The sequence below is a fragment of the Neolamprologus brichardi genome, chromosome 19 (assembly GCF_056152115.1).
Source record: "Neolamprologus brichardi isolate AB-2024 chromosome 19, ASM5615211v1, whole genome shotgun sequence".
NCBI classification, from domain to species: domain Eukaryota; kingdom Metazoa; phylum Chordata; class Actinopteri; order Cichliformes; family Cichlidae; genus Neolamprologus; species Neolamprologus brichardi.
In genome coordinates, this window is record NC_142122.1 from 11,231,665 (window position 1) to 11,245,089 (window position 13,425).

At 40.4% G+C, this 13,425-nt stretch overlaps 1 protein-coding gene across 1 annotated transcript; it reads right to left on the reverse strand.

The window, feature by feature from the left end:
• Positions 1-31: 31 nt before the first annotated feature.
• Positions 32-13,176, reverse strand: cdan1 (codanin 1). Its single transcript, XM_006798777.3, has 28 exons — positions 13,074-13,176; positions 11,900-12,561; positions 11,606-11,806; positions 11,080-11,270; positions 10,770-10,889; positions 10,596-10,674; positions 10,387-10,507; positions 10,100-10,209; positions 9,738-9,827; positions 9,543-9,618; positions 9,224-9,429; positions 8,922-9,060; positions 8,596-8,739; positions 8,255-8,421; positions 8,078-8,159; positions 7,813-7,902; positions 7,680-7,734; positions 6,529-6,665; positions 6,336-6,439; positions 5,811-5,960; positions 5,633-5,696; positions 5,388-5,466; positions 2,796-3,025; positions 2,457-2,564; positions 2,294-2,357; positions 1,951-2,162; positions 1,104-1,211; positions 32-981 (listed from the first exon to the last, which is right to left on the reverse strand). Exons 1-28 carry the CDS (start codon positions 13,149-13,151, stop codon positions 859-861), a joined length of 3,990 nt encoding a protein of 1,329 aa, XP_006798840.2. The 5' UTR covers positions 13,152-13,176; the 3' UTR covers positions 32-858.
• Between the last annotated feature and the right edge of the window lie 249 nt (positions 13,177-13,425).

Consider the following 13,425-nt stretch of genomic DNA (forward strand, 5'->3'; position numbering starts at 1 on the left):
TTTAACCCCCCCTCCCAAAAAAAAATGCAGATTGTTCAAGCTGATAAACTTTATTTTCTTTTTCATTACAAAATTGTATGTTACTCATTGCAAACATGACAATACACAATAAACACTTAAATCTGAATACATCATTGTCATTTAGAATTTAAACTATGCGGCAACATTAAAAAGAAAATCAGTTTAAAAGCAGCAGGGAGTAGGGCGCTTGTTCAACATGAACAAAAACATGATCACAAATGCTTGCTTGCATTTATGAAAGAAACGCAGTCACTAGTGAAGCGGTCAACGGCAGTGTGAAAGTGCTATACTGAAATGAAGACAAATTAACAATTATGTGTCTTACACAACGTGACTTTTTTCTAATTTTGAAACTTTTAGTATTTGTTATACATTTTACGTGATAAATATTAATTACGCAACTTTTTTTTAATGCAAAAATTCCCCATTTCATTGCCCAGTCTTAAGCGTGAATCTACTGTGACTCCAATCTATGCATCGTCTCGATCTTTTGTTTATTGTTTGCCTAAAGACACAAGCATCAATCCAGGTTTGCCTGCAGGAAATTCCTTTGGATCTAAGATGCGATTGTGTGGTCCATAGATGCTACCCCTGACTGACGGGGTTTTCTGGTTCTACTTGGCACCTTAGCTCTCAGTTTGCAGCTACAGAACCTAAGCCTGAGGCTTGCAAAAGCTGACTGTTGACTCTCTTTGAAGGTCTGTGAAGCAGAAAGCTAGTCAGCAAAAAGAAGTCACTCAGAACTGTGTACCTCTTGAACAACACAAGCAGATGTTACATTAAACACTGTGGCGAAAACACAAGTTGTGGCGGGGAAACTGGAGAGTACTATTGCTGTCATGTAGCTCCCTCTACTGTCTGATGTGAGACCTGCAGAATGTCCATGTGGCTTTGTAACTCAGCCAGAGGTGAGACGGGTTTCACGGTCTTTAACTTCAGCTGAAAATTCGCTATCTGCTCCTAAAGAGAAAACAAATGACAAGAAAATTAGAACAAGAGAGCAGAAAAAGCCAGAGGTCAGATCATTAGTATTAAGAAATAATTCCAAAGCTATACAAGATGACAAGAACATGAAGCTTCACCACAGGTAAGGCCAGTTCTGTTAGCTTCTTCCAATGGGATTTGACCTCTTCTTCACTCAATAACCCTCTGTCCACCAGTTTTCCAATTACAAACCGGTAGTTCTTCCTCTAAAAAAACAAAACACAACAACAAAAATAATAAAAACACATTTGCAGAAAATTAGAGATTTCAGTGTCAAATGACTTTAAATTAAATAATTAGAGGTTATAAAAAAGGTTAAATTTTTAAATATGTATATAAATAAAACTGTTTAGGGAACACTGGGCCTGACAGAACTGAACAAAAAAAAAAAAGAAAAAAAAAAAGAGGAAGAATTCAAAATGAGGAGGCCAAATCTTTCAATTCAAGACAGGGACCGTTTCACATGTCATTCCCCTCGGCCTCGTTTCCAGTCTGTTTACTCTAGAAAGCAGACAGACTGGAAAGCAGGAGTATTAAAATCCACTGGAGAAGCAGTGAAAATAAGTCAAAGAAGAAGAATCCAGGAAGGAAAAAATTAAATAAATAAAGTCTCCATCCAGTATAAACATGCTATAAGTGTTTAGGCGAGTAGGTTTGAACAATTTATAGTGAACAAACTTTCAAGAAATGAAACATCAACAGAACTGTTCCATTTTGCCGACACTGTTCAGTCTTGTAGATTTTTAACACATAAAAATTGAAAGAAACCCCCCCCCCAAAAAAAAAAAACAAAAAAACAAAAAACCCCACACACAAAAACATGTTGTGCACACCTCAATCTATAATGTTTTTTTAGGATCTATCCAAGGACATGTATAACAAGTTTGATATATGTTCAATTTGACTGTCATATTATGATCATTAATACATCTATATCATTCATACCTCTGTGTCGCTGGCCTTCAGCACAGCGGTGACTGTAAGTGGGGTAAAGAGCAGGTGGATGGGGGCGGAGGAACAGCTGTCTTTCTCCCACAGCTCAGCGAGCTGCTCCAGCAGCGCTGTGACAGGAGGCTCTGACCCTGAACCATTACCAACAGCATCCCCGCCACGTCCGCTGCACTCTGACAGAGGCAGCACCGGGAGCTCTGCCGACACTGAACAGATACACAGAACACATTCTCAGGTCTGTCAAGGACGTTTCACAATGTTTGCATTTAAGAAGCAGAGCAATTTTGAATGATGAGAGTTAAACACTTAAAACATTAAACGGCCTGGAATCTCTTACCCAGTTTGCAGGCCAGTAGGACACTACAGTTCAGAAGCATCTGCTCTGACAGTACATTCAAAAACTAAGCAAGCAAAAAGAAGGAAGACTGTAATCAACACTGGGAAACGACGCATCAGTAAATTCGGTGTAATTTTATGACACCCGTCTCTCTCTGATTTACCTTTCTGCAGGATAATGTTTCTCCCACTTTTTGCAGCAGCGTTAGGAGCTGAGAGCCAGTCGGCAGCTCCTTATCCGTCCTCGGGCCCACAGCGATGCTCAGCAGTTCCTACATTAAAAATTAAACCCTTTGAGTTCAGACATATCGTTGACTTTTACATATTTAAGATCTTCTTTATTACATGGACTTTCTAACATTCTGGTGAGGCACACTCGTGATTTAACAGTAAACTGTGTGACATGGGGGGGGGGGGGGGGGAGAATCACCACAAATGAAATGTTGTTATTACAAAGCACTGCTGAACAAAGTACTAACACATAAAAAAATAAATAAAAATACCTTCATTTCAACAAGGATGTCAGAGGGCAGTGAAGCACTGTGGTCACAGTGGGGAGGACAGGACATCACTCTCTCACTCTCACTTCCTTGTTTCCTCTTGGGAGTTTGTGACTTTTCCTGAGGGACCAGCTCAACCACAGTTCTGTCCACATCAGAGTCTGGAGCAGGTGGACTACCAAGAGCCTTCATCACGCGCTCATACCTGCTCTTCCACTCCCGTCTTATGAGTGCTTTATAATGAGAAATTAATGGAAATTAGATATCCTGAGAGTGCTTCGCTCATCTACAATGGAAATTATGTTCTTAAAATAATACCGGCACCACAGAGAGTTTGAGGTCAGTTCAATGTTTTTGTACGCTTTAGACTGGAGGCTTAGTTAGTAGTAAAACAGGCCTAAGTCGAGCACAAAAAGCTTGCAAAACTACTGCCATAAAATTCAGCCTTTCCTTCATTTACATTCATTCAGCAGATCAAAGCAATCAATGCATTCATGTTCCAGTGGGGACTTCCCAAAACTGTTTTTAAAAAGTTAAACAAAAACACAAAGACTTGCAAATCTTATAAACCGAAATTTTATTAAAAATAAAACAAAAACAAACAAACAAACAAAAAAAAGGCAGAAATTGTTTGAATTGTAAAAATGTATCATTTTAAGAAAAAAAAAGTCATTTGAATTGGGTGGCAGGCCTACGTCTCAAAAAAAAAAAAAAAAAAAAAAAGTTTGGATAGGGCCACGTAATCACTGTGCATCATATTTTAAAAACTGTTTATCAACCCCATCTCCTACCTGGGACTGATGTACCTGTATGTACTTTTCAGCACTGATGGTGCCTTTCCAGCTGTGCAAGCTGCAAAATCCATGGACACTAATGCACCCATATAACCAACAGAGATCCAGCCTTTGGAACTGAGCACTAATGACAAACTGGATGCTCCCTCTCTTCTCCTCATTGCAATTTTAATCCATCTGACCACACAACAGTTTTCCACTTTGCCTCAGTCCATTTTAAATTAGCTTCGGCTCAGAGAAGACAAAATGTTCTCTGGATTATATTCACATATGGCTTCTTCGAGAAGGCTTGCTCGAGGTCCACCTGTCTGTAAACACAATTCCCCACGTAATGTTTTTTGGAACTCTTCCTAAAGTCAAGAATCATACCCGTTTTAAACGCAGTGCTGCCTGAGGGTCCAAAGGTCAATCTCAGTTAACCTATTAGGTTGAAAGATTTTCTTCCAGGCGAGTCCTTTTTAATACCACTCACTTTCCCAGCCTTTTGCTACCCGTGCCGCAGCTGCCATACCCCCATGTTGCCCCCTAGATGCCTCTAGGGATGGGTATCGAAAACCAGTTCTTGTTGAGAGCCGGTTCCCACCGTTTCAATTCCTTGGAATTGTTTGCCATTTTTCCAAACGATTCCCTTATCGATTCCAGTCGCCCCAAATGACGTCACCACGTTGCGGAGCGTCATTTACCTGGCAGGAAACATGACGGCTCAAACGCTCAAAAGTTTGGTTATACTTTACGAGAACGGATGACAACAGGGGAACTAGAGGGAAGTAGAGATTTCATTTAAAGGAGGAAACGCTACGAATATGCAAAAGCATTTGCTCACAAAACACACGATAACCTTAAATGAATGTCGTGTTTTTAATTCCGCTCCGGACTCGTGAATCTCAACCCAGCAGCAGCGGTAACGTTTGCACGTCCTCTCCCGTTAATGCGGCAGGTAAATAATCAACTAACAGTGCATATTATGTTAGCGTGATCAGCCTTATTACAAAACCTGCCATTACTGCGCATTTAGGTGACCATGATGAGAGAGACAGAGTCTGGCTGGCTCAGATGCTGGCAGTTCTCGCTGCAGTCTACCGTTAGCGTCTCCTTTCAGGCCAGGATAGACGAATGTCACCGAGCAGTGACTAAGTTTGTGGTACAAGGCTTGCACCCATTTGCCACAGCAGATGCCCCCGATTTTTGGTAAGGGAATGTGTTTAATTGTAGGCAGGGACATTACTGGATATTCTTGTGTAATTGCTACAGAATAATTTGTTATACTTTGTTATTGCTACAGAAGAATATTTATTTTATTATTTTACATTTACAATTTTTTTCCTGGGGACCCTGTGACACCCCATTTAAGAGCCGTAGGCTGTGGATCTCTTAAGATCTCACTGTTGGTTTTGTAAGGCCATGTTACTCCTAAATTTCTATCTTGTTCAAAGAGAAGACATAAAACAAAGTTCTAAGCTATTAGACCTTAGTGTTCTCCTTTTTTAAAAAAAATAAAAAATCGATAAGAGAATTGATAAAGAATCGAATCGTTAAACAGAATCGAAATTGTGAAAATCTTATCAATACCCATCCCTAGATGCCTCTCTAGAATAAACATGACATCACATTTTGTCTGTGTTTGTTGAAGTATAAGCTACGATTTTTGAAAGTAAATAAAATGAACAACCGGTCCTTGTATCTCCTTCCAATAAATAGATAAATAAAAATTATAATCTTCTTCAGCAGACATGCAGAAAATGCACATCTGAAGCAGCTCTATATTTAAGTTTCTGGGTGATCTATCCCTTTAACTAATTACCTGTAATGTTAGCCGAAAGCCAGCTGCAGGCTTTTTCTGTTGCAAGACGTTTGGTGATGTTTTCCGAAGTGGCGAGTACCTGCGTAGAAATTCGAGCATAAACATCCAATTCCAAACTCATCCACAAAGGTTTATCAGAAAGTTATTTTATTAGCTAAAACTCTAAATTGCTGTCGTTTTTGTTGTACTTATGTTCTGCTTCCCTTTTTTTTTTTCTTAAACCAAATATGTATTCTTGGACTTACAGTAGGCGAAGTCTCATGAGGGAGCAATATTCGTATGGCTTCAGGGCTCTTCTCACAGCAAAATCTGCAAGCAGGAGGGTGTTTTCTTAACTGAAAGTGGCACCTTGTAATAATTCCCAATCAAATCTATTCACGTAACAAGAAAACAGCTGGGCGCTTGTAAAATAAGCTCTCGTACCTGGTGGCTCTTGCCAAAGCCTCCAATCCCGCATCACACAATTGAGCACAAATGGAGTCATTCAGTTTTGAGGGATTTGAGTTTGGCGACCCCAGTCCATCTCTCAGCATCTTTTCTCCTCGTCCCACCAACTCATTTACTAAGGTAGCCCTGCGGGAAGCCCAAAACGAATAACACAACTGTACAAAAATTACATTTAAAATATTAAAATAAAATAACAACGATGCTCTTAGTAAGTCTTGAGCAGATATCGATATAACACATTTAAACACAGAGTGGTAAATTTACAGCAGTTGCCACTGAAGTGCTGTAAAACAAGCTGTTGGACAGTCTCTAGCCTCCTAGGTAAGCAACCAACCAAAGCTGCAGGCTGATTACAAACTATTCTCAGAGTCACTTTCAATTGGAAAAGGATCATCTAATGGAAGGCAGGTTAAATAAAAACAAAGGAATGTGAAAGCTGCAGTTAATTTGCAATCTAGTGGCTTAAAAACCAGCTTACTCTGAAAGCTCCACAATACTCACTTCATATGCTTGACTGCATTGGATCCAACCCTCTCAGCTACAAATTCCACAGTGCGACGTAACGATGGAGGTTGGTTGTGAAAGAAGGCTTGCTCGAGGTCCACCTGTCATATTCAAGCAACCGATTTAAATACCCCACACACAGGAATGATTGCGTTTAAAGTCCTGTTTGCTCTGCTGCTTGGTTATTCACCTGCAGTTTCTGCTGTGACCTGTGAGCTGCTGGCATGTCCTTGAGCTCAGCAGACGTGGGAGTAATCTTGCGGATAATTCCTCCGCTCTTGGCTGTGCTTCCGGACACAAAGGCAGCCAAAAGCTTACGAAATTCACCTGAATGAATAAAAACGAGATGGATTTATCTAAAGAAAGCGCGTGTTGCTGTCCCTTGGCTCATCTGTGGTGAACGTGTTGAGCAAACGTGAACAAAGCTGTGCAGTTTCTGATTAAAGGACGGTTTATTTTTCAAACTTATTAGTGAAACTCGAGTCCACCAATGACTAGATCAAACAAAAGGCCAAACAACCTATAAGAACTGTACCATTCTTGCGCTCGCTACTCTGCATCCAATCAAAGAGCAAAAAATCCTGCAAAGACTGAGTCCTGTAGATGCAAGACTTTAAATTTAATGTGTCTATGGTTAAGAATAATCGCACCAGTAGAAAAAAATAAAAAATAAATTACCATCCTAAAGACAGAGCTTCACTTTAACCAAAAGAAAAGACCAGGACATGTTAGTCCAACAACCCAGCTCCCCGTATGCAAATTAAAAGACACAAAATAACATGAGGACCAACCTCGAACCTACAGATGAAATGACAAAGCAGTTTTGTTATGGAAAAAGCTCATAACCAGCCCAAGAGAAACTATAAAAAGCCAAGAAAGTGACTGATAACATACAAAGTAATTCACTGTAATAATTTTTACTGTAATTGTAAGAGCCAGAGACAGACACTCTTTCTTGCAATTCAAATACTTTGTGAGACAATCCATTTTATTAGTATTATTTTTTTTAATGCTACTACCAGTAAAAAAAAAAAAAACCCCACCCACACCCACACACACCCACACACACACACGAAAAAAATCAAAACCTTCTCACAGATAAACATACACGTGTAGATGAATGTGCGAATCAGCTGGCTGGTTGTACCAAACTTGTGACTCCTTGTTCCCATGAATCTCAGTAATAAAGGAAAAAAGACTCCAATGTTAATATGGCTATTAAACCAACTAAATTAAGGCATGCAGAAATAAACAGCTACTATAAATTAAGATAAGAATACAGTGCCCTTAAACCCAATTTAAACATAAGATTTACATTCAGCATTCCACATTTCTACTCACCAAGAAACGGACAACAAGTATAAAGAAGCTGCTGATCCACCAGAGGAATACAGTCCTAAAAAAAAATTAACAAGCATATAAAAACAAGTCGTTTTATGGACAAACACCTATTAAAGTTTATTTTGTCACTTACAAGCCCTGCCACATTTATGTCGCTTTCTTCCACCTTGGCAACCTCAGTAAACTCACTAGTGAAGAAAATATCCTCTGGAATCACTGGGATCTACACAAGTTAAAACACAAGTTCAACTACATGTTAGCATTACGTATAAATAAATATTATTCTCAGGCATCATAAAAGTGTTAAATAGATCTTTGATTCATGATTGGTGAGTCTGCTGCTCACTGTATAAACAAGTACATAAAAAGACAAATCTTGCCTACACATTATAACTCACCTGAAAGAGCCAGCCTAATACTGACACCATTAGTAGCTTATTTAGGTAACACATTTCTTCACACCGATCAAGAACCAGTCTCCTGTAAGCAAACAGGAGACTTTTTATTTTACTATATACACACACACCATTTACCTGTACTGTCATAACTAGTTGTGCATGCATATGAAGACAAACCTATATAGGAGAAGCAGTGTGCCCAATGTGGTCCTGTAGCAGAGCAGCAGAGGGCCGATAAAGTCTAGCATGGAGAGGAACTCCACCAGCCAGGGAACAGTGAGGATGGTGCGCCTTCTCCTTATACTGTTTCTCAACACAGCACACACATCTAGCACTGGAACACTCTGTGGGACAAAGAGGGGAAGAGAAAAAAAAAGTAGCATGGCATCAAATATACATTTATATCTGTACTGCAGATGTACAGGAAGAAAATAGGAACTGAAACTACTTCTAAATTTTACATACACCATTTAAAAAAAGGCCTGAACATTTGGTGCAATAAGTATTTGTTTCGTCACCTTGCTGCGCAGGGCTATAGCAGTATCCTGTATTTCTCTGGACGGCTTCTCGGATGTTTGGTAAGGCAGAAAGGAAATGAATCCCAGAAACTTTGCTAGAAGACGAGCTAGGAGCAACACAGAGGAGAACCGCTGCTTCTCATCCTAAAAAGGATGAAATAATAAACAGCATAAGAGCTCATCTTCTTAGAGTGGGCAGGTTTAAGAAGATGAGCTGTCCAGGTACCCAGGTTAAAATACATTGCTTCAAATAAAAAAGGAAAATACAGCTGTAAAGCATTTTAACAAAACACCCACAAAAGCTGCAGATGCAGATAACAAAATACCTGCTGCTCCATGTCTCCATCTTCCTCCTCCTCTTCGTCCCGCTCACAGATGGAAGCAGGAGGGCTCAGGATGGACACCTCATCCAGCTGGAGTAGCTGCTGGCACAAGCTATCCTGCAGGTGCTGGTTCAGCTGGCAGCTAGTGCACAATATACAAAACGGATTATAACAACATAGTCCATTAAAAAAAATTTAAAGAAAAAAAGTTTAGCTAGTAAGAACACAGGAAATTTATATGAAATTTAATATTTATTATGCTATTGTTATGCTGTTATCTTTTTACTTAAATGTTGTTGTCTCACCAGCTAGCAGCCTGCAGGAAGTCCCTGAAGAACTCTTGGTAACCAGGAAAAGATGGAGGTGAGCACGGGCCAACAACTCCGTGAGGCTGAATGAGACGCTCTTCAAGACGCTTCAGGCGCCCCAGACCCTCAGCTCCCAACATGCCTAACAAGTCAGCATCAGGAGCATCTCCAGAAGTGCTGTTCACTCGGGGACCTTTACACATCTAAAGGGAAAAAAAGGTCAATTTGAGACCTTATTGGGCCAAGTAAGAAGAATGTCATGTGGTGGCAGCTTCTGCAATGAGATAGATAGCTTTTGTTAAAATGTATGATTTACCTGAATAAGCTGCTTCAGGAACAGACGCGCAAAATGAGAATGATTTCCTGCAGAGGTCATCTGACTCATCATTCCTCTGAAGTAAAAGACAGAAAAGGATCCTTTATTACATTGAAATCCTTAATTTCACCCAATTCCTGACCATGAGGGGGAGAAATAAATAAATAAAAAGCTGCTGTAACTAACTGGACTTACCTGATCCTATTTCCAAGTGCAGTGTCAAAATTCCACCCGGGTTCCTTGTGAAAGTCCTCCCACTCTCTCAGCACCTCATAAAAAATATCTCTGTGAGAAGAACAAAAGAATCAGGTGATTAAGATAATTGATGAATGGAAAAAATATACTTGATCATTAATAAAATTAATTCAGTGGTTTTAATCAACTTATTTCAACAGTTGAAACCTTAATTCACCAAACAACCAAGAAAAGTTTGTCATCTCACAATTAAAGCTACAAATTATCCAACTATAATATTTCACACTGTGTTGATCGACAAACAACATTGCGTTTGCAATTTAAAGTTCACCTCTATAAAATGGACAAAAGCAGAAATATACCTCTGTTTTTTGAAGATGTGGAAAGCCTTGTCACTGTTGAAGTTGGACCGGTTGTCAGTATCAGGCTGGAAAGGGACCGAGTGGATGAAAGTGGACACTGAAGGAGAGAGCTGAAATACATTCATTTTATTTATTTTTTTAAGTGGAGATGGGTCAAAATAAGAATCTGGATTAACAACATAGGTTGGTAGTAATGTTTATAACATAGCATACAGCACTGGGAAAGATTTAAAAATACAATAAATGTTTGCATTTACTTCATCAGCTGTACAATACAACTCTGTTACCTTGGCTGTGCTTTTATCTTGGGCCTGAGTGAGTAAGTCCCTGAGATGTGGAGAGAAAGATGCCACCCGTTCATTCTCTGCCAGCAGTCGCAATGTGCACTTGTCCAAATGAGCTACCAACCTGATAAATTACAAGAAGACATGGTTATGAGTCAAAAAGTTAAGAATGTTGAGGAGTCGGTTAAGTGGAGAAAACAAAAGACACTCACTGAAACTGATTCTCCAGGACCTTCACTGCAAAATACACACAATTGTGTACTAGTCTTAAATAACATCTTTCGAGAATATCTGAAAATTAGAAACAGATCGGGAGCTTCAACACACGCACACACAGACACAGATATATGCAATCCTATTATTTGTAATATTACATGACTGCACACCTGAGTGCGAATGAGCTGCACACAAACTTTCCTGTTCATCGTCATGAGTGTGAGGGGACCGAGACGTTAGTAACTGCATCACAAAGAAGAGCTCCAGGAAAATGTTTGGTACGAGGTTTTCTGAAAACACAAAAATTTTTTTAACTAATTTAAATTTCTCTCATTATTAATTACTCTAATTACTTAACAGAAACCTGTTGACAGGCATTTACTAATAGCTGTTCTTCATCTAGCAAAATTGTTTGTACAAGTTCATTTTATCCTCATGTAATTGTTTTTAGATAATGATCACCACCTTGTGGTCATTTACCAGAGATGCAGGTACTATACAGCTCAACCAAAAGATCCAGTTCCAAGGAGAAAGTGACTTTGGATGGTTCAGGACTAGTTGTCTGTTGTTCTGGTGTAACTTTAGATCCTGTTTTAAGCACTGCCTTGGTAGGGGTGCATGATTCCAAAGAAGACGGCTGAGGAGAGCCGACCTGCTGGGCACGCTTTGTCCTAAAAACAAGAAATTCCTATCATAAAACTACAAAGATAAACTGAGATGTGGAAAAAAAGATGCTTCAGCTGGTGTAAAAACAGCTGAGACTGTTATACATATAGAAACTGGAAGGAGAATTTTACTCTAATCCAGAGTGTACAAACGATTACCAACAAAATATGGATTACACTACACCATCATTCCCTGTAAAACACAGCAAAATATTACCCATCTGTAAGTAATATGGCACCCACTCGCAGACATGTATTACTGGCCAATCCAAAAACTAAACACATTTTTCCCCACAATGCACTCAAATCTGTCTGACCAAATTGAGGAAAAGTGCACTTACTTTTCCCTTTTAAGCAATTCCCTTTCTTCCTGCAGACTCAGAGAATTGCCCCCTGTCATCGACCCCTCGAGTGGCTCTACTCCTGACAGGGGGCTGGATGGTTTACTGAACGGGGTGGAAGTGAAGCAGGTCTTTGGTTTAGAGTGTGGCCGCTCTGCACTTACTGGTGTCGGGTTTATTCTTCTAGTTGGCTTAGATGCCCTGAGGAATAACAGAAGTGGTCAGATTGTTTGAAAATTACATGTTCAAATCTATATTTATGACTCTACTTATGTTAGACTTGTGCAGACTCACGCAGGAGAAATGGGTGAGGAGCCAACAGGAGGGAACTCCTCCAAGTTGTTGAAATTGAGCTGACCTACAGACGGAGGTGAAACCTGCTCAATTATCCTACCATACCCTCCTCCTCCTCTTACTGATCTCCTCCCCCCAGTCTCATCAATATAATGCCCTCCACGTCCTCGCCCCCCCAATGACACGTTGCCACCACTCTTCTTGCGGCTTTTCTGGGACTGGAAGCTAGGGCTGTGCTGAAAGTCAGGAGGAGAAACCATGTAGTCCCCAAGCATGATCCTCTGCCCACCACGCCGCTCAGATCCTGAAGGCCTGGAAGCAGGGCTCCATGTTGTAGAAGAGGAGGGGCTGCTGAAGGCAGTGACCCCGCTCAGACAGTGAGATCCTTCAGGTCCAGGTGACACAAATGAAGGAGAAAACAGCTGGACGCGGCTCGCAGCCCGAGTACCACTTCCACCACTGGCAGACTTGCAGCCCCTCTTTTCCGAGAAAACTTGGGTCTGTGCAGCAGGCCTAGGGCGGCTGGGAGTCTTAGCTGGGGTGGCGGGGCCATGGGTGAGTGCTTGACTGCTCTGCTCTCTCAGAAAATTTAAAAGAAAAGGGACGAACTCCTCTTTGTGAACTGTCAGCCCGAGTTCACTAATCGACAGCTTGTCCTCGTCCTGTTGGAGAGAGAGACTTTAACTGTTGGAAAATTAGATCGAGACAAGCGCATCAACCATCTATCAACCACGAAATAACTCAGATCATCAGCGCGATTAAATCCTAGATGCATCCCAAGATAGTAGATATCCACGCAATTAAATCTTCTGGATAGCTACAGTTAATCTCCCAAGAAAATTATTATCTAACCTAGCTAACAACGTGCTGGCTAATTTATGGCAAAACCCCACATCTGTCTTAAGAGAATGAAAATAATAGTACAATTATTAAGTAACTGTGGTAAATTATGACAGGTTTTACTGAAAACATTTCTGCTGAAAAAAGGGAAGCTGACAGCTACCATCTTGTCTGTAGTCGATCTGATCTACAGCTAACGTGGCTCGCTAGCACAGCAGCTAAAAGTTTTGTTTACAATTAGTTACGAGCTGTGTCATCACACAGAACAAAGTAAGCGGAGATAAAACGCAGATAAATGCTCCTCTCGTGATAGTATTACCCGTTTCAGACCTACCCCTGCACTCTTTAGCCAGTCCACCACCTTAATAATATCCACTTTCTCTGATAGAAGCGATTCCAAAAGAGCCGCCATTCTTGCCAAGTGCTGCGCGGCTGAAGAACTGAGAGGAAAGGGGGCGGGGTTAGCCTGTACGCATGCGTGTGCTTGTCATCTGAGCCTTCAAGAGTCATTCAACGACCGTTAAAAGGGCCTGCTTTCACATGTCATCCACCCACTAATAATAACAACCTTAATACAGTTCTTTGCTAAAAAAAATAAAATAAAATCTCGAGTCACCACTCATTTTTTAATATTTCGCTTCCAAGGAGGGAGACTTTCTCAAAAACCTTTTAAAGTGGTGTTGCGT

Coding starts and splice junctions, on each gene's coding strand:
- cdan1 (XM_006798777.3), bottom strand. CDS start 13,151: ATGGCGGCTCTTTTGGAATCGCTTCTATCAGAGAAAGTGGATATTATT. Junction 10,890..11,079: donor GTATAGTACCTGCATCTCTG/GTAAATGACCAC, acceptor TTGTGTTTTCAG/AAAACCTCGTACCAAACATT. Junction 9,828..10,099: donor CACATCTTCAAAAAACAGAG/GTATATTTCTGC, acceptor TTCTTCTCACAG/AGATATTTTTTATGAGGTGC.